The sequence below is a fragment of the Elgaria multicarinata genome, chromosome 2, assembly GCF_023053635.1.
Source record: "Elgaria multicarinata webbii isolate HBS135686 ecotype San Diego chromosome 2, rElgMul1.1.pri, whole genome shotgun sequence".
Classification (NCBI taxonomy): domain Eukaryota; kingdom Metazoa; phylum Chordata; class Lepidosauria; order Squamata; family Anguidae; genus Elgaria; species Elgaria multicarinata.
The window spans coordinates 2,503,274-2,524,658 of record NC_086172.1 but is presented as its reverse complement, the minus strand read 5'-3'; the positions used below and the strand labels follow the sequence as shown (position 1 = coordinate 2,524,658).

General features: G+C 44.9%; 1 protein-coding gene across 1 annotated transcript in view; it reads right to left on the bottom strand.

Annotated features, from left to right (window-relative positions):
* The window catches only part of ADGRF5 (adhesion G protein-coupled receptor F5), a 72,510-nt gene that overhangs the window by 10,710 nt on the left and 40,415 nt on the right, over positions 1–21,385 (bottom strand). Inside the window, exons 10-14 of the mRNA XM_063115917.1 lie at positions 21,000–21,215; positions 18,993–19,157; positions 17,366–17,587; positions 16,795–17,016; positions 14,845–15,006 (exon numbers count right to left, since the gene is read on the bottom strand). Coding sequence (XP_062971987.1) covers positions 14,845–15,006; positions 16,795–17,016; positions 17,366–17,587; positions 18,993–19,157; positions 21,000–21,215 — 987 coding nt within the window. The remainder of the gene's footprint in view (positions 1–14,844; positions 15,007–16,794; positions 17,017–17,365; positions 17,588–18,992; positions 19,158–20,999; positions 21,216–21,385) is intronic.

Genomic DNA, 21,385 nt, shown 5'->3' with positions numbered 1-21,385 from the left:
CCAAAAGGAGTGAGGCATTTAGAATCATAGAACAGTAGAGTTGGAAGGGGCCTACAAGGCCATCGAGTCCAACCCCCTGCTCAATGCAGGAATCCACCCTAAAGCATCCCTGACAGATGGTTGTCTTTGTTTTGCAAAGAGATCTTCTGGGCAGCTGAGGAGGAAGCAAGGTTTGCCTTGATGTTAAACAGAGTGTAAATAAGCCTCCATAAAAGAAACACCACAAGTCTCCAGTGTTGTCCTTCTAGGAAACTGAAATCCAAGCAAGCGCTGAAGGTGCTGCAAGTTCACCCCTCCTAGGACTGGACTGCAGGGGAGTAACATTGGTGTTGGAAATGGGACTGGTGTTTCTTGGAAGAGGAACTGTGAGCCAAGGGGTACCTGCGCCAGAATGGAGAGTAGAGATGAAGGCCTTGAAGCACTAGAACCAGCAGCACATAGAGGCCTCATGGCAGCTTGGTGAGAACCTCAAGGGCAATTTGGAAACAGAACTGAAGCAGAGGATGGAGGATGGAGGCTTCACACCAGGATATCAGAGCCTTGTTGGATCATCAACTACAAGGAGTTCAGGCTAACCTAGAAGCCCAGTTACAGGACTCCCACTCTGGATTGGCAAGGAAAATTGAGGAGGTGGATGGGAGATTGAAGAACTTGGACTTTGAATCAGTAGCTGACAATCTCAAGGCTTTGGACAATTTGGAGCTGGCCAACAGACGGGAAAATGAAAAGTTGCACAGAGTCACAGGAACTGGAAAGAAGGCTGCAGGAGGTAAAGCAAAAGAGTGGCAGCCCACCATGGGAGTGAGAGGTTTGGCAGACCAGGAGATAACAACCTCAAGTAGGAACCTCCCTGTTGTGGACGCTTAGCCTGTAGGATCCCCATAAAGGGCTGGAGAGAAGGAAGGAGGGCCCCTTCATCAGGAGTTGTTCAGAAACCCACTTTTTATGTTGGCAAAATGTCCTGGGGAGCCTATGTTTCCCAGTTTGAAATAATTTCCCAGGTAAATGGGAATGACTAGATACAAAAGAGGGCAGGGTTCCTGCAGCTTTAACTGTTGTAATGAAGAGGGAATTTCACCAGGTGCTACATACAGAAAATTGACAACTGCTGAAATTCCCTTTTAATGATTCAGGTGAACGTTCAGGTGAACGTTTTATTGCACTTACGGATGTGTGCTCATCCTTTAGATAATGATGTCCGCCTCCCATGTGCCTCCCACTCCTTCAGCTTGTTTTTCTGTCACAAGATGATGATGATGATGATTTACCCACCTCTCCCTCTGGATCGAGGCAGGGAACAACAATGAATACAAAAATATAAAATACATTAAACTGATTAAAAACATGAAACTAATACATTATTAAAATCCAAAAATCTTTTAAGACATTTTAATCTGACTGTTTTTAAAATTGGAATGTGCCGCAATCTCCTGCTGTGTGAAGCTGCACGATTAAAATGGCTCCTGAATGGGCCACATGGTCTTTGTTTATTTCCTCTTTCCCCTCCCGGCAGAAGTGGAAGTAATGAGGGACAAACGTGGGAGCAGTAAACTAAGCGACAGTAAGGAAACATAATTTCCCCCCATGTGATGATGCCCAAAGAAGCCCTGTCCTCTTTTCCATATGGTCACTCTACTGCCAGCAGAAGGAGCAGTTCTTTCCTGTCAGCAGAAAAATTGAAAAGAAGATTTTTTTCCTGCTTCCCCCGAAACACCACCACTCTGTGTAAGTAAAGAGGCGAGAGAGAATTGTGGGCCGCTGGGCAAGTGGGTGGCAGTAATTCCAATAATCTTGCAAAAGAAGGGGGCAGGGGAAGAAGAATTCTGCTCCCCCTGGGCAGTTTTAAGGAAACATTTTTTTTTATCCCATATCCATTTTATATTTGGCCATGTGGGAGAAATGGGCTAAATGTAGAGTGTGTGTGTGGGGGGGAAGAGAAGTAGGTTTACATACACAAAAGGAATATTTATTTTTATTGTCTCAATGAATGAGATATATAACATATTTTCTGTCTTCCTGCATGGCTGTTCTACATGGACAAAAAGAGATCAGTTTGGACAGCTAATGAGTTCATCTAGGCAGCAGCAATCAGAGGAAACACATTCAATATACTGCTTTCATATCACTTTCATAGTGGAATATCCTGGTTGGTGTAGATGAGGTCACTAAGGCTGTTGCTAGATGAGGCGTTAGCGCAGTGTGAGGCCCGGTCTCCCTCCTGTGCATCCAGTTGACGCACAGGGGATTCTGGGGTCAGGCCGGGCTAACGCCTCCCTTAAGCCGGGATAAGCAGATTCGCTTATGGCCCGGCTTTTCCGCAGCCCCGGCCTGAGGCTGGGGTTGCGGAAAGTCTAGCAGGGTCTATGGCTTTTCCCGGCTGCTCGCTTACTCGCTGTGCCCATTGGGCCAGGAGGGGGGAATCACGGGGGGGAGATAGGGGCCGGGGGAAAGGCTGGGCCCAGCAGGAGGGGGGGAAGAAGGATGGGGGACAGGGCATGGACATGGTGGACGGGGGACAGAGGAAAAAGGACGGGGGACAGGGCACAGACATGGCAGACAGGGGATGGGGGAAGAAGGATGGGGGACAGGGCGCAGACATGGCGGATGGGGGAAGAAGGACAGGGGACAGGGATGGGGGAAGAAGGATGGGGGACGGCACGGACATGGCGAACGGGGGATGGGGAAGAAGGACGGGGGGACAGGGCACGGACATGGCGGACGGGGGAAGAAGGACGGGGGACAGGGCATCAGGGAGGGGGGAAGAAGGACGGGGGACGGCATCGGGGAAGGGGGAAGAAGGACGGGGGACAGGGCATCAGGGAGGGGGAGAGGACGAGCGAGCGAGCGGCCAGGGGGGCCATCAGGCATTGTGGGGGGGGAATCAGGAGCAGGGGGAGCGGGGACCCTATATTTATTTTAAAAAACACTTACCTTCTCCGGGGGTGCTCTCCTGCGCACATGGCCCTTTAAGGGGGGGAGAAATGGCGGACGCGACGGGGCTTCCCCTTGCCCCGTCGCATCTTGACATGTGGAAAAGGGCGACGGCGCGCACTAGTTGCAGCGCGCTGTCGCCCCGACTCCCGACTGGATTATCAGGTAGGTCTAGCAAGGCCCTAACTCTCTAATGCAAGAGCAAGATGCGTTTCTGCCTCTAGGGGGTAGCACTGCCATTGAGGCAGAGATTGAAACTGATAGTGATAGCTCAGAAAATGAGGCTGATGAAATTTCATGCATATTCACTGAATCTTGGTCCCCCCCTTTTTCTCAGTGCTTTTTATGGCAATGGGGGCTTTATGTCTGCTTGACACTGTGGAGGACTAGCAGAGACATAAATAATTTTCTTTGTTGATTATGTTGATGGTTTCTTCTGGAGGGGGGGTTAATTGTTTTTTGCATTCTCCTCATTAACTGGCAAAAACAAAGAGGTTCTTTACAGTTCAGGAGCTTGTAGCTCCATTTGTTACAAAAAAAGGTAAAATTTTTAAAATTAAATTCGTAATAATTGTTTGAATACACTGTACACTTAATATACCAAATGTAATAATTTTAGTAGTGGTTATTGTAATAAATGGTTTTAAACACTCAAGGATCCATTGATGAATGGATGGTTTCCAGAAATATAAACATAAATAGAAATATATGTATAAATGTAAACAAATAAGCCTAGCCCAATGCCCCACCCCTGGGAAACTGGGAAGTCTACCCCTCTAGAAAGGGTCTAATGTAGGGTGACCATATTTTGGAAACTAAAAAGCAGGACAACATGGTCGGCCCCCAAGGGGGCGTGTCCAGCACCAAGGGGGCGTGCCCACCTGAACATAGCCTTGGTCACATGTCTGGTTTTACAGCACACATTTAAGACAAATCTGTTCTACATAACATCGTAATGTTAAAATCACTGAAATAAAGAACAAGTGAGAGATTCAGTGTATCTGAAATTGACTTCACTCACTCCTACTTTTGTAGGTTTTGCTGTACTTTGAAGCTTTTGCTATACTCTGTGTGTAACATTCTCCCCTTCCCTCAAATATCTTTTCTGACTGTATCTTCACTCATTGCAAGCTGCTGTTGTTGTTAACAAGGTTTGCTACTGGCCAGCCGGATGGCTGGCTTTTTTTAAATTCAATTTTTTAAAAAAGCTTGTGTATAATTGTCACAAGTTTCTCTACTCTAACGTTACGGTGGGTGTTGTGGCAGTAAACACTACTTTGCCCATTCACACTTCTCACTTATATATTTTAGCTTCTCAAGGCTTGTGTGTTGGCACCACTTCGCACATCCAGACTTTGAAGTCCTGTCTACTTCCTGCACAAACATGCAACTCTGAGACCCTCTTCCTAATGCCCTGCGTTTCATGCCAGCACAATAGATGTCTTTGGGTTGTCTGTGCAGCCTCTGTTGTCTCTCAGTCTAAGTCATTGCAGACAAACCAAAGCCTCCAGCCTCAAACAATCTCTCTCTCTCTCCCCTCAAAAGTCTCCCAATGGTCCAGCTAGGCTGCACACTTGTGGCTTGGGATATTGCTTATTGCAGGTTATTGCTTGGTCATGTCTGGTGACTCTTACATCATCATCATCATCATCATCATCATCATTATTATATCACGCCTTTTGCCCAATACTTTAAAAACCTCTGCCACCAGCCGCCTGCACCTCCTCTCCTCTTGCACAACTTTGATGCACTCTTAAAACACTCTGCGTGGCAAGCCAGCCTCAGGGCCAAGCTACAGGTGCATCTGGGTTGCCTTCAGCCTCTCTCTGCCTTATGCCAGCCTGCCAACATTTCCAGCCTCAAATAATCCCCCACCCCACCCCTCTCTCTGCCAAAGTCTCCCAACAGTCCAGCCAGGCTGTGCATTTGTACCCTGTGACTGGGGGTAGGGCAACAGCTTATGGCTTGGTTGCATCCGGTGACTTGCTTTTTTAAAAAAAGCCACCGCCAGCCGTCTCTGCCTGCACCAAAACTAGACTCCGAGACACTTTTTAAAAGGTCCTGTGTGGTACAGCAGCCTCTCAGGGCTCAGCTACAGCCATCTCTGAGTTGTGGCTTCAGTCTAACTCTGTCTCTAAGAGATATGCCAGCCAGCCAAAGCCACAAATCTATTTTTCTCTGGTATGCATTTCAAATGTTCTGCATTGCATCCCAGCAGTGCAGTCAGAGCCTAGCTCACAAGTGTACAAAGTGAAGTGGAAGGGAAATGGTAGCGAAGCAAAGCAATGATATGCCAGGTTCCAACATTTGCAGCAACAGGGCATTCGCAAAGAAGAGAGCCTCTCTCTCGACTGGCACCCTACTGTTTGTCATGAGAGCTTTTCTCTAAAGATGACCCTTCATCGCCCATGTGGAAATTTGAGAAAAAGGCCTCTGGCCCATTCTGTTTTGCCCTGTGGGCAGCTTTGACCTCTCTTTTCCCACATTTTGATTTGTGGATGCCTTGCCTCTGCTGAGCTCCAGGTACCCGACTGCACACCAAATTTGAAACAGGAAAGGTGCCCTGTTTGCCCAGGACTTCTTACCTAAAGACTGGAGATCCCCTTAATGCCAAGGGCTGAAACTGCTCAATATGCAACACCCCAAAAGAGGAGGTTTGACAACCTGAGTTTGAAGGATATGGCTCCAGCAGTTTTAAAACACAATAATTTTAAAACTTTGAACTTTTTAAAAAATCCTAAAAAAAAACAATGGATGAACAGTTCTGATTCAAACTTGGCATGGCTAAATCTCTCCTTAAGAGCTATCATGGTGCCAACTTTCAGCCCTTTATCTTTAAAAATGTCATTTAAAAATAATATTTTTAAAACCTCAAACTTTTTAAAAAATCCTAAAACCCAATGGATGAACAGATCTGTTTCAAACTTGGCATAGTTTCCTTAAATGAGTTCAAATCTCCAGGGCTCGATGAACTGCATTCTAGAGTAATGAAGGAGCAAGCGGAAGAACTCTCAGAACCTTTGTCTATTATCTTTGCAAAATCATGGAAGATGGGTCAGGTGCCGGACGACTGGAGGAGGGCTAACGTTGTCCCTATCTTCAAAAACGGCAAAAAAGGAGGAACCTGGGAACTACAGACCAGTCAGTCTGACATCCATCCCTGGGAAAATTCTGGAGCAGATTATAAAGAAGTCAATCTGTAAACACCTTGAAATCAATGTGGTGATCATTAGAAGCCAACAGCACAGCCAACTTTGTAAGCTACAGGGTGGCCCTATTTGCCCTAGCAGCATTAAAGTTAAGGAGAGCTTTTGTGGCAGGTCTGGATTCTGACCTTGGGTAAGGTAGACAATAAAACAAAGAGTATGGCATTGATTTAAGATAACGTGTTTTATTGCTGCTTTATTTTGCTTAATGTGTTAACTTCTCCTACCGTTTCAACAGTTTTAATCCGATTAATGTTTTAATGTTTTAATGTTTAAATGTTTTAATGTTTTATGATGTTGTGATGGCCATTGGCTACAAACAATAAAGAATGATTGATTGATTGATTGATTGATTGACACTAGAAGCCAACACGGATTAGTCAAGAATAAACTCAGAACTATGATAAGTAAGGTCCCATGGCAAATGAGCCTAATGAGAAAAGGAGTGCAGGATGGGTGGGAGTATTTAAAAAAGGAAATTTTAAAGGCACAGTTACAAACAATTCCAACAAGGAGAAAAGATAGAAGACAACAGAGGAAACCAATGTGGCTCCACAAAAAGCTTAGAGATGACCTGAAAAGAAAAAGGAATACATATAGGAAGTGGAAGGAAGGCCAGGCTACAAAAGAAGACTACAGACAAGTGGTGCAGAAGTGCCGAAATGGCGTCAGGAAGGCTAAAGCTCAGAATGAGCTGAGATTAGCGAGGGATGCTAAAAGCAATAAAAAGGCTTTCTTCAGATATGTGAGTAGTAAAAGACAGAGGAAAGAAATGGTGGTTCAACTGCTTAATGAGGATGGCAAATTGATAACAGACGACAAAGAAAAGGCTGAAGTGCTCAATTCCTACTTTGCCTCAGTCTTCTCCCAAAAGCGGGTCTATGACCCCCCTGGAAAAAGTGAAGCAGAAGTTGAGGGGGCAGGATTACAGTTTGAGATTGATAAACAAATGATCAAAGAACACCTAATTTCCTTGAATGAGTTCAAATCTCCAGGTCCCGATGAACTGCATCCTAGAGTAATGAAGGATCTAGTGGAAGAACTCTCAGAACCTTTGTCTATTAACTTTGCAAAATCATGGAAGACGGGTGAAGTGCCGGACGACTGGAGGAGGGTTAACGTTGTCCCTATCTTCAAAAACGGCAAAAAGGAGGAACCTGGGAACTACAGACCAGTCAGTCTGACATCCATCCCTGGGAAAATTCTGGAGCAGATTATAAAGAAGTCAATCTGTAAACACCTTGAAATCAATGCGGTGATCACTAGAAGCCAACATGGATTTGTCAAGAATAAGTCCTGTCAGACAAATTTGATTAATAGAAGTCTAGCTTCCAAATCACGTGAGGTACTGGTTCCTCTCTATTCGGCCCTGGTTAGGCCTCATCTAGAGTATTGCATCCAGTTCTGGGCTCCACAATTCAAGAAGGACGCAGACAAGCTGGAGCGTGTTCAGAGGAGGGCAACCAGGATGATCAGGGGTCTGGAAACAAAGCCCTATGAAGAGAGACTGAAAGAACTGGGCATGTTTAGCCTGGAGAAGAGAAGATTGAGGGGAGACATGATAGCACTCTTCAAATACTTAAAAGGTTGTCACACAGAGGAGGGCCAGGATCTCTTCTCGATCCTCCCAGAGTGCAGGACACGGAATAACGGGCTCAAGTTAAAGGAAGCCACATTCCAGCTGGACATCAGGAAAAACTTCCTGACTGTTAGAGCAGTACGACAATCGAATCAGTTACCTAGGGAGGTTGTGGGCTCTCCCACACTAGAGGCATTCAAGCGGCAGGCCCCTTCCAACTCTGCTATTCTATGATTCTGTAGCTAAAGTCCTTGTTAAGAGCAATCATGGTGCCAAGTTTCATCTCTTTATCTTTAAAAGTAACATTTTTAAAAAAAAAATGTTTGAAAATCCTCAAATTTAAAAAAATTCCTAAAAATCAATGGACGAACATATCTATTTCAAATTTGGTATGGCTAAAGCTCTACCTAAAAGCTATCATGGTGCCAACTTTCAGCTCTTTATCTTTAAAAATGATGCTTTAAAAATAATAATTTTAAAACCTCAATTTTCAAAAAAAATCCTAAAAAACGGATCTGTTTCAAATTTGGTGTGGCTAGAGCTCTACCTAAGTTCTATCACGGTACAAAGTTTCATGTATTTATCTTTAAAAATGATGGAGTTATAAGCATTTTTGTTAATTCCCTTTAGAGCTGCTCTTTGGGAAAAATCCGGATTTCCCCTCCCCCTCCCGGATTTGTCATCAGAAATCCGGGCAAATCCGGTCATATGGTCACCCTATGGGTGCTGCATTCAGAACCTGATATGAGGTATTAGGTAATACCTTCCCGCTCTTTCTGGCCTTCTTTCCATGCCAAAAAAATACTTTAGTAAGTTCAATTAATTTTAAAAAATGGAACTTGCCACTATCTCTTGCTGTGTGCAGGAGAAGCGGTATGATAAAAAACCAGCCACTGAATGGGCCATGTGGACATTGTTGACTTCCTCTTTCTTCTCACTGATTCATATGTGACTCATTTTTGGAGTGACATCACGTTTCCTTACCATCACTTTTCCCCCTGCTTCTGTCCCATAATACTTCCTCTTTCTTCACATGGGGAAGAAAGAGGAAGTAAACAATGACCATGTGGCCCATTCAGTGGCCGTTTTTTATCATGCTGCTTATCTGTTTAAAAAGACACCAGATGTAATTAGATACTCTCTCTATATATATCTCTGTTAGGAGTTATACCGTATATAACTCTGTTAGGAGTCATATGTGACATATAGAAAGATAGCAGCAAAGGAATATACTTGACCAGAGGATGGAGATATATATATATATATATACATATATATGTGTGTGTGTGTGTGTGTGTGTGTGTGTGTGTGTGTGTGTGTGTTTCTTTATGTTGAGTTTGAAGAAAGTAGTAACAACAAATAACGAGAGACGACAAACACAGTCTGTCCTTTCCTTAATACAGACAACAAATACCACCACCACCACAGAGAAGAGCAGATGACCCAGGAAACCCCTGAAACCTCCGGAAAAACGAAGATGTCCGGGGCAACCGGGACGGGCCCCAATATACCGGGGGAAAGGGCCAAGGGGAAAGCCTCTGTCAGCCCTGGAAGGGGTTGGGGGCTGTGTTCCTGGACTTCCGGGATCGCGGCCTCCAGTCCTCCCATGGCAATACTCAAAAGAGCGGTCAGCAGGTCGCAGCAGACGGCCTGCCCACGGGAGGCCGATTTGGACCTGGCCCGCCTTTGAAGCCCTGGCCCGGCCTGGCCTTGGAGCTAGCAGCAGAGGGCACAGCAGAGGGCACAGCAGCAGGCAGCAGCAGCGCCAATGGGGTTAAGGTAAGTTGGCAACTGCTGTGTTGGTTATCCAGGTGGGGTGGGGGAACCATGCGATCTTCCTCTCCTGTGCTGTCCCCCTCTTGGTTACCTCTTTCCCCCTCTCCCTTTCTGCCAGCTCCTTCTTTCTCTCTCTTTCTCTCTCTTTCCCTTCTCTCTCTCTCTCCTTTCATTTTCCTCCCTGCCCTGCAAGGTGCCAAGGCAGGGAGATCTCTCTCTCACACACACTCTCTCCCCATTCACCCCCTCTTTCTTTCTCCTTTCTTCCCTGCCCTGCAAGGTGCCAAGTCAGGGAGATCTCTCTCTCTCTCTCTTTCCATTCCCCCCTCTTTCTTTCTCCTTTCTTCCCTGCCCTGCAAGGTGCCAAGGCAGGGAGATCTCTCTCTCTCTCTCTCTCTCCCCCCATCCCCCCTTCTTTCTCCTTTCTTCCCTGCCCTGCAAGGTGCCAAGGCAGGGAGATATCTCTCTCTCTCTCTCTCACTCTCTCTCTCTCCCCCCCATCCCCCCTTCTTTCTCCTTTCTTCCCTGCCCTGCAAGGTGCCAAGGCAGGGAGATCTCTCTCTCTCTCTCTCTCTCTCACTCTCTCTCTCTCCCCCCATCCCCCCTTCTTTCTCCTTTCTTCCCTGCCCTGCAAGGTGCCAAGGCAGGGAGATCTCTCTCTCTCTCTCTCTCTCTCTCTCTCTCTCTCTCTCTCTCTCTCTCTCTCTCTCTCTCCCCCCCCATCCCCCCTTCTTTCTCCTTTCTTCCCTGCCCTGCAAGGTGCCAAGGCAGGGAGATCTCTCTCTCTCCCCCCCCCTTTCCCCCTCTTTCTTTCTCCTTTCCTGCCTGCCCTGCAAGGTGCCAAGGCAGGGAGATCTCTCTCTCCCCCCCCCATTTCCCCCTCTTTCTTTCTCCTTTCCTGCCTGCCCTGCAAGGTGCCAAGGCAGGGAGATCTCTCTCTCTCTCTCTCTCCCATTCCCCCCTCTTTCTTTCTCCTTTCTTCACTGCCCTGCAAGGTGCCAAGGCAGGGAGATATCTCTCACTCTCTCTCTCTCTCTCTCCCCTATTCCCCCCTCTTTCTTTCTCCTTTCTTCCCTGCCCTGCAAGGTGCCAAGGCAGGGAGATATCTCTCACTCTCTCTCTCTCTCTCTCCCCTATTCCCCCCTCTTTCTTTCTCCTTTCTTCCCTGCCCTGCAAGGTGCCAAGGCAGGGAGATCTCTCTCTCTCATACACACACACTCTCCCCCATTCCCCCCTCTTTCTTTCTCCTTTCTTCCCTGCCCTGCAAGGTGCCAAGGCAGGGAGATCTCTCTCTCTCTGTCTCTCTGTCTCTCTCTCTCCCCATTCCCCCCCTCTTTCTTTCTCCTTTCATGCCTGCCCTGCAAGGTGCCAAGGCAGGGGCAGATCTCTCCATCCCAATTTCCCCCTTGAGAGCTGGGCATGTTGGTGGAGGCTGGACATGTTGTTAGGCATGCCCCTTGGGGACCCGGACATGTTGGTAGCCACGCCCCCTTGTGGCGGCCATGTTGTTCTCCTTTTTGATTGCCAAAATATGGTCAACCTAAGTTAACTGCCTTTTTCAACTGCAACAGAACAGAGCAGAAAACCCCTCCCACTTTATACTGTTAGAATGTCTAGAATCAGACTATGCTTAACGTAATATTTCTAACATTATTTTGTGACAAAAAGAAGGCAAGAAGGAGCAGGAGATGCATGGGAGGCAGACATCATCATCAAAAGAACCTGCAAACATCCGTAAATGGGGAATAACGAGTATGTGATAGAACGTTCATCTGATTTTCTTGGACTGCAGAGCTGCAGGAAAGCACAGAATGGACCCCTCCTTCAGCCATAGGTCAAGGGCCAGTAAGAGACTGCCCCCCCCCCCGCCTCCCAGGAAGAATGTCACCTGGCCCCATTCATCAGGCAGAAAAGGAGCAGTTGCAGGGAGCTGGTTTCCCCACTCAGTTACAATGGCCTGTTGTCCTGGGACTGCAGAAGTGTGGGGAAGGTCTGCGCTCTCTCTCTCTCTCTCTCTCTCTCTCTCTCTCTCTCTCTCTCTCTCTCTCTGTGTGTGTGTGTGTGTGAGAGAGAGAGAGAGAGAGAGAGAGTGAGAGAGAGAGACGGGTTGCACTTTGAAGAAGGTTGTATTATTGCAAAAAGTTGTAAGCCACCCTGATGGACATTAAAAATGTGGATTAAAAATCTTCAAAATGAATGAATGGATAAATAGAAAGGGGAGAGTCATTTAAAAAAAACCTAAGCAGGAATATGAGGGTGCTATTGCACCATGTCCTGCTTTGTGGGTCCCTGGTCAACAGCTGGTCGGCCACTGTGTGACAGAGTACTGGACTAGATGGACCCTTGGTCTGATCCAGCATCAGGGCTCTTCTTATGTACTGAAATGGATCCAGCATCAGGGCTGTCAGGAAAGTCTGATTGGGATTGTAGCCTAAACATGTGGCCATTCCATGGTCTTCTAAACTAGGCTGGATTTTAAACATTAAAGTCGGGTGCTCGATTTTTAGTAGGGGTGTGCACGGACCCTCCGATCCGCTTCTCTTCCAGATCCGCAATTTGCAGATCGGGCCACTTCGCTCCGCCCCGCTCCGCCTATAGTCCGCTCCGCTCCGCTGTGGAGCTCCGGATCCGGATCGGAGCTCCTCTTTCCCCCCCATAGGCTTGCATTGAAATCCAAAAAAGTCTACAACTTTTTTTCTGTTAAAGTTAGAAACCTCAAGTTTGGCCCATTTTCAGACATGGACTGTTCTCCGACAATTTGACAGATAAAAAAATTGGAAGTGGGCACCCTCATAGATGCCATCTAGATCCACAATCATGCCAAGTTTCAAGCAAATCCCATCATCTCCTGATTTTTGGCGGGGCTTAAACCTCTAACGCACCACCCATAACTCCAATTCACACCCCTTTCGATATCTCCATCAATTTTCACATTAGAAACCTCAAACTCAGCACCATGATAGATTATCCATGGATACACATGCATGCCGAGACTCAAGCCAATCCCATCATCCCCTGATTTTTGGAGAATTTATTAAAATCGGACACCCCATTTTCAGACATGGACTATTCTCCGACATTTTGACAGATAAAAAAATTGAAGTGGGCACCCTCACAGATGCCATCTAGATCCACATTCATGCCAAGTTTCAAGCAAATCCCATCATCCCCTGATTTTTGGCGGGGCTTAAACCTTTTAACTCACCCCAAATCAAGTCCCATGCTAGAACTATGTCAATTTTCACGTTAGAAACCTCAAACTCGGCACCATGATAGATTATCCATGGATACACATGCAAGCCGAGACTCAAGCCAATCCCATCATCCCCTGATTTTTGGGGAATTTATGAAAATCGGACACCCCAGTATCTCAGGGATTTAAAGCTGAAGACAGCTCAATGGGACCATTTCAAAGGAAATCCCAACATGCCATGAATTGGGGAGTAGAGAGAAACCTATATGAATCTTCTTCCACACTTGAAAAATTTATTTGGAACTTCAAAAAGTCTAAGTGAGCGCAGGAAGGACTTATCCCCTGAGTCAAAGCAAGACACACACAAACCATCCCTGCGAGGCAGGCAGGGGAGGAGGAGGGAGGGAAGGCAGGCAGGCAGCAGACATTTCTGGGGGCACAAGGAAGTGAGCCAAGGATAGTTTCAAAGCCAGTAATGCAAACCATCCCTGTGAGGTGGGAGCAGCACAGAGAGATGCCTTTTCTTTTGCATCCCATAACTAGGAGGCTAGGAGGATAAGAGTAAAGCTTTGTGATCCTTGCTTCAGAGTTGATTGACTGCATTGTGATCACAGCCATTACTAAACAACAAAATAATAATGTTAATAGCAGTACTAATTAATATTAATAGCAACAATAACAACAACAACAACGAGTTGAACCACAATGAAAGCCTGCCTGACTTCACTGAAGAGGAAAAGCCAGGAGAGCTTGGGCTATGGGGTGTAAATATAAAATGGAACAAATAAATAAATAAACAAACAAACAAAGGAGGGGTGGAATTAAAAGCAGCAGTGTTGCTGAATAAACAACAAGAAGAATTTTTAAAAAAAGGCTATATCTGTCTTTTACCAGTAAGAGGGAAGTGGACGTGCCCAGGGGGAGGGGGAACTGTGCCAATTTTGACTGGCCCTGTCTAGGGACCAGTCTTTAAGAAGCAAACTAACACTTCAACTCATGATAGGCATTAGCTAGCTTGCTTCTCCACTGGTTAACCTTTGGAGGACTCTGATGACCCTCCAAGGGCAGGACACAGTGTCTGTGCACTGGGCACGTCCACATGCCCTAAGGGACCCATCCCCTTGCCCCACATCTATTCAGTTGTTCACCAAGGTTAGGGTGGGTAGCAGTGCTGTGTTTCCTATCTGTTATTTATTTGCTTAGTATATGATTTCAGGTTGTGTTTGTGCATTTGGTGGGGCTACTGTTTTAAAAAACACTGGGAAAAGTCCATTCAGACTAAGAAAGAGAAGTTCCCAGTATCCCAAGTATCCCGTTTTGCCTATGCCCTCCTCCAACTTTGGGATCATGTGATCATGACCGGGAGTTGACTCTGCCCCTCAGCACTTCAAAAAGGTAAATCTCCCGGGTTTTTTACCCAATTTTTTTTTTAAAAAAATAGCAAGCGAACTGCACCACGCAGAGAACTGAGAGTAGGCTCAAAATGACCCCCAGCCACGACTCTTGAAGCACAAGAAGTTTCAGAAAGATAGCTTAAAAATAACACAGTTATCCCCTATTCTTTTCCGCAACGCAATCCTATGGGCGAAATTTTCCAAAATGGCGATCGGATCGCGCCGCGAAAAGAGAATCGCTCTGCCTATGGGCGCTTCTCTTCGCCGTGCTTCTAAGGGTCCGCGGTCCGCTTCTACTCCGCCTCTGGGCAAGGCGGAGCAGGCCAATTCGCTTCTGATTCTCCGATTCTAATCGGAGCGGAGCACATGCCTAATTTTTAGAACTCAACTACCTAGGAACTGAGATTTAGAAGTCACACATGGAGCTCCTCCTCCTCCTATTTGGAATCCTTACTTTCACATAATTGAGGAGTAAATGTAGAGCTGTGTGTCTCGAGCAGCTGAAGCAGGGAGAGGAGGACACCAATGCATTTCTCCCTGACTTGCTCTGCAATGTTCTGAGACACAGAGAAAGGCAGATGAGGAAGGAGACCTGGCATGAACACATGGACAGATATATTTCCACTGCTCCTTTCCAAAGTTTGTGGTATGCTCCAGCAGCGAATACAAAGCAACTGGCAGAAAGTGCTTAAATCAAAGTGCTTTCTTTTCATAATTGGGAAGTAGCAACCAGACATACTTTATTACTCACATTCTCTCCCTTACCTGGTATAAGAATTGTGTTCATAGGTGAACTCGTAACATTCCCATTAATTTGGTTGGTGAATTTACAAGTCACGTTAAAAACATGTCCTGGGGAAGTGCAGTGATCTCCTGTGACCGTTAGTGTGTAGTAGTAGCAGTTGAGGCTACCATTTTTTCTTTTCTCTGTAGAGGGAGATTTTGTTTAGAATGGGGTAAGATTTCAACAGCAATGGGAAAACCCTTAATCCTAGATAGCCACCACGATCAGTGAGGGCTGAATTGAGTTTGGGAAGATGTTAAACCTCTAGGTATTCATCCAAGTTGCCTGTCAAATTTCTGATGAGAAAGCTTTTTCTTTTAACTGTTTAATTTTGTAAGGTTTGGCTGAGAAGCTGCTAATAAATATTGTAAATAAAAATAAATCAATAAATAGCTGTTATTTTCATGATATGGGGCAAAACTAAGGCACCGGTGTGACCATAAATGTGCCCCTGAAATGTGACAATTTTACATAGAATCATAGAATTAGAAGGTACCTCAGACATCATCTAGTCCAATCCCCTGCTCAATGCAGGCTCTTCACTGCAAGACGAAGCTGCACCATCCCTGTCAGATGGCCGTCCAGCCTCTGCTGAAATACCTCCAGCAAAGGAGAGCCCATTAGGCAGTCTGTCCCACCACTGAATGGTTCTGCAATTTCCACCCCTTGGTTCTAGTCCTGGTCTTGGGAGCAACTAGATAATATATAATTCTCCTTTCCCTCATTCACAGTGGCCCTGTTCAGAAGACACCTTAAACCATGTCGGTTAAGGCTTTTAAGGTTAAAAGCCTTAACCACCATGGTTTAAGGTGTCTTCTGAACAGGGCCAAGGTGATTCAGTGCCATAACTAGTCCTTTCTAAGCCTGGGGACATAGTTCCAATTTAAAACTAACTAGTGTGGAGCTCAGTTCAGAATAGAGCTGCACTTTTAAGGTGCTGCTTCTGAAAACCGAGGTTGCCACTCCTCAGGTAAACCGTTCCTGCTCAGAAGCTGTTGCACAGAAAATCTGATAGCAGCAGCTGCCTAGTGTCTCATGACTCCAAGAAATACCAAGCAAATTTCTCATCTCCCTCCAGCAATACCAAGTAGCCAACTGTGCTTTTCTGTATTAGTGCCAATTGTGCAACTCTGCCTAGCTTACTCTGTCATTAAACCTATGAGAAAGCAGATGTCTATCTTTTCATCTAATATCTTTGAAACAGAGAGAATTCTGTACTGAAGAAGAAACATAAAAATAATTTTAATTATATAATTGTTTATACTCATTTGGACTTCTATCCAGGAGGGGATCTACACTAGTACATGAAACGTTTTTACAGTCATTGAACATTTTGTTTTTGAATGATCTAAAACGTAGCAGTTTTTAAAACGTTTACTTACTTTTCTCTTTCTGTGGGAATGCATTCCTTTTGGCCACACTAAGAAAACAAATCTGTTTGTTCTTTTTCCCCGTTTGCCAATTTCCCCTCCCACTTCCTCTTCTCCACCGGCAAACAAACCAGGAAGCAGCCTCTCAAAACTGAAACTAAAAAAGTCTGCAAAAAAGAGGCTTGCAGGAAAAAAATGGCTCCAACTTTGGGCATGGAAATTACATAAACATGCCCCCAGGAATGTGATTGGCTAATTAAGAACTACAGGAAACCCATTTAATACGATGAAATTGGCCACATCATACCAAATTGAAGGACTTATTTCAGAGAAGTTCAAAATAAAAACCGGAGAACAGACAACAATAAAATGTCTCAAACTGAACGTCATGTGGCGAAATACTACCAAATGCACACTTTAAAACGGTAAGACACATTCTAACTTGACTAGTGTAGATCCTTTCCAGGTCAGACCCAGGGCAGGTGGTCCTAGTACATCCTTGTTACATTACTGATACTCAGACACTCATAGATCTGCTTCTCTTCCAACTGTCCATCTTACCTGTCTTTTGGAACATAGAAGGCCATTTTGAAACATAGAAGGCTACTGTGTAATGTTCCATTTTGCCTGTACAGCACTTCAGAACTTGGGTGCCTGGACAAGGGATGAATGCTTCTATGGGATCTGTTATTATTTCTTGTTTCAGAGGCAAAGGATGAACTTCAATTTGCATGTGTGCAGAGCTCTTCAAAAAACTTTGGGAAAAGGTGCAAGTATAGGTGCCTAAAAACAATGAAGCCAACATTAACAAAAAATTCTGAAGTGATATCTTCAAGTCAATGAGAATTAGGCAGTTCTAAAGCAGCAGCACCCACTAATGTCCATTAAATATTACATGCATGCATGCAGTGGGACCCCTATGATAAAGAAGGCTTTAATTCATAGAACCATAGAATCATAGAGTTGGAAGAGGCCTATAAGGCCATTGAGTCCAACCCCCTGGTCAATGCAGGAGTTCACCTTAAAGCATCCCTGCCGAGTTACTGGATTAATGTGATCTTTATATTTTACTTTTATTATTATTTTGTCTTGACAAATCTGTATGGAGACAGTGGTTCATATTTCTACTCACCAGCCCAGTTCTGGTTAGCAGTGCCTACAGTCAGCACAGATTCAGCACCACTTTGGGTCTTTGTGGTAGCATACCATTTACTGTCTACATCCTTAATAGAGCTTCCTCTTTGGACCTGCCAGGTGACTTTGTCATAATTGCTCACATCACTAGTGCACCGTAGAGAGAAATTGTACCCCTCAGAAACATTGCTACTAGGGCTAGAAGAGATGGTTACTTTTGCTGGTGAAACATAAAATGAAGAAATGTTATTTGGGATTTGATCGTGACAACAGCTTTACAGGTAAGGCTTATTAGAGCAGCTACACCACATTCTTTCTCCATATATAGATCAGTTCTGATCGAGTGATGTGGAGCATAATCTGCACTAGAATGACCACATTCCACTTCTTTTTTAAATTAATACTTCAATAAAGAGGTAAAACCTTTCTATGATCCAGCTGGACGTAAGCTCATATCTGCCCCAATTTACATCCAAAACTGCTCATTTTTGGAGGGAGCTTTTATCCTTTACTTTACTTTGCTGATGCAAAGTATCAGCAATTTCACCCCAATTTCACCCCATTAGAGCAAACTGCCAGGGAACATAGGAGATCTCTATTTTTCCTAAACTGGAGATGCATCAGCTGTGCATCAGCAAAGTAAAGGATAAAAGCTCCCTCCACAAATGTGTAGATCCCTCCTGCCTTGGATAACTTGGTTTTTTTGCTTCTTCTCAGAACAGTGGGCATAATGGGTGGGAGGGGGTGGGAGCTATTACTCCCGTGCCCCTCCCCCCCACCAAGAAGTATGTTTTTCCCAGCACTGAAATTCTGGGGTTTAGGGACAGCTAGCTCTGCGTATAACATTGACAGAGCAGAACTGATTTCATCATATTGCAGAGAATAAGAGCAATGAGCTTTCCTCCCATGTTAGTCAAGATGAAGCCCTTGTATCTTTAAAGCTGTTTGCACAAAGACACACATCCACCCCACCTTGTTAATTTGTTCTGCACATTTCTAGGGTGGGGAACTTTTCTGATGTGTGCAATTCTAGATACTTCACAAGACCATGTTAAGATTCCCCACCTGTTTGTGGGGCTCTAGCAAATATTTAATGGTGCAAAGCTCAGTACTAGTTCCTACCTGCACAGTATTTTTTATTATTATTTTTTTACAACCCAACACTATCTAAAATGCCAAAAGGATAAAGTACTTGTGGTCAAGAAACATGCAAAGATTATTGCTGTGACAAGGAAGAGCAAATTAAAATGAAAAGTAATGCCACAGAAAAATGTCAGTGGCTTCAAGCTCACATCAAAACATTAAGAGAAAAACTTGCAGGGGTGCAGGTAGCACTTGATACATTTTGGGAAACCAGAGGAGGAACTAGACAAGTCTGGGACTTCACAAGCTCTTTCCACTGTCCAGGATTCTTGATTCCAGGATTCTTAATCCCAGGACTGTTATCTACAGTCTTCTGCCTCAACCTCAACATTGCTTCATTCTGTGTCTTATCATCAGAAAAAATATGCAAACCCCACATTACTTGAATAGATCATTCTAAGTGAAGCATTTCATTTTTCCTTGAACAGTGATTGCATCCATAGCAGGCAGAGGATATGTGTCATTCCCAAAGAGGTGCTTACCCACTCGAAAATATGTCACACTGATGACTTTATTGTTGCGAGCACCGTAAGTAGTGTTCAGCTCACACATATAATCTGTTTTGGTCCCAGACTTGTCTGCTGGGCATTGAGACTCATTAGCCTGCAGCAAGTATGTAGTGCAGTTGTGACTGGAGCTGGTGCTTCCTGCAATGAAGCGAGAGAAATGAGATGAAAGGCAATGTACTGGAGATTGGTCAACACCTTAATTAAAACTAAAAGCAGAAGTTTGGGTCCGTGTTTCTGCTCCTCTCTGTGTAAAAACCAATGAGGTAGTCCTATGGCGCCATCAACCTGCGAGTATAAGCCAATGTACTACTCAGCTGTGACACCCAGTCAAGGCTTCAGGTCCAAGATGTCCTCCAGATTTAAAAGTTACTTAAAATCACTGGTGGACCCAAGTAGAAAGCTTTGGCTATTGGGCAGTATAAAAACATAAAAAAAGAAAGAGAAAAATTTAGCTTAGAGGGCGTCATTCCTCTATTCTCATAGATGCGCCAGACAACTGCTGCCATCCCCAGATTGCACTTGTTGGGGGGGCACCCCCCGCCGAGTCCTGCTTCCCCCACCCCAAGAGACTGCCGTTTCGGCACTGCATTTCCCCAGGCCCCCTCTGCTTGTAATCTTGTAGAACCTGTGAAGAGCACTAGAAAGCTTTGCTCCTCTAGGACTGTACAAGCAGCAGGGTAATGGGGGTGGGGGAGAAAAGAGTAATTGATTTTATTTATTTATTTATTTATTTAATTTTATTGCACTTCTATACCGCTCCCATAGCCGGGGCTCTCTGGGCAGTTTACAGAAATTCTAAAATTGAGATAAAAACGAGTATACAAAATTTAAAATTCTAAAACACAGAACATACATACATAAAGCATTAAAAACTGTTAAAAAACTAAACATGTGGGTGATTAAGATGTGTGAAAATTGATTCAATGTTCTGGAAATGTGATTGTGTGCGTGAACAGTCCACAACATGCAGATAATGATTTCCTGCATTGTGGATGTGGATGTGACAGAGTTGCAGGAAATGTTCCTTGCATTGGGCGCTTTTGTGCCTCCCCGCAGGGGAAGATGGGTAACATCTACTGTGGATATGACAAAGAAGTACAGAGGCAGGGAGCAGAAGGGTCTTGCATTTCCTCTTCCCAGTCTCTGGCATATCCAAAGCTGCTCTGGGCCAAACCAATTGCTCCCAGGTGGCCAGCCTGCAGGGCACAGAACACATTTATCCCCCAGTTCACCTCAAAGGACGCCCAAGTTTTTAAAAGTTGTTTCTTGCAAATACTCTCTGATACCTCCAGGAGTTTTGTGAGCACGCACAGGGGATGCTTGCAACACCCTCGTGGTGGAAGCCCCCTTACTTTGGCGGCAAAAAAGAACCCCTTAAACCTTTGTGAAGGGGAGGAGGAGCCAGCAATAGGAAAGGGTTTCAACTCACTAGTGCGTCATATGGCTGGTCATCCCAGCTGACTTCAGAAGCTGTAATGACAGCGTTTCCTGAAGGAATGAAGGAACCTATAGGTTTGGTTTTGCCCAGAGGAAACTATAAATCCTTTCATCCCATTAGGACCCAGTGGTGCAGCTGGGCTCCCTTCTGCTCCCACCACAGCCTGTTCTTGATGTGGTTTGCCTCTTTCCTCTTAAGCTAGGGAGCGGGCTGTGGGGCCTTTAAGGTTCATCTGGGGAAACTATCAGTGTCAGTTCACAGATGGGAACAAACTGTGTGCTGATGCTGAATGCAGTTGTTCCATTAGTCATCCGACCCAATTACACCTGTGTGTTGGCTGAGTGTATGAGAACTCTGACTGCAAAATAGCATGTTCGGAGATGAGTGCCTTGCATAGCTACCCAGCTCTTTCATTCTGTGTATTTTGCATCAGTGGAAAAACATGTGAGACAGTAAGTGTGTGTGTTTGTGTTTGTGTGTCCTGGGGTGTGGGGAGGGTTTAGCCACATCTAAGGGCAAAAAGAGATTATTTGGCTTCATACCTGAAATATTTATTGCTCCATTTGGTTTCCAATAAGAAGTGAATAATTGTATATCATTTTCTGTACAGCAGCTCAGTTTTTTACTTTCACCATTACATACAATAGAAACATTATCTGATGGCACAATTTTGATCTGAGAGACTGTTATATTATTCACAGCTTTGTATATTGAGGACAACTCATTTCCCCACTTCAGAAAACTGCAACTATAATCACCTGCAAGAAGACAAAAATATGTTATGGAAAGATATTTTTCGTAGTTCATTAGAACAGTGTACTTTCCAGATTCAATGGACCCCTTTGTAAACCACCTAGCCTGTCTCCCCTCTATAATAAACTGTAACCAAGTGAAACAACGTAAATTTATATTGCTGATGTAACAGGTG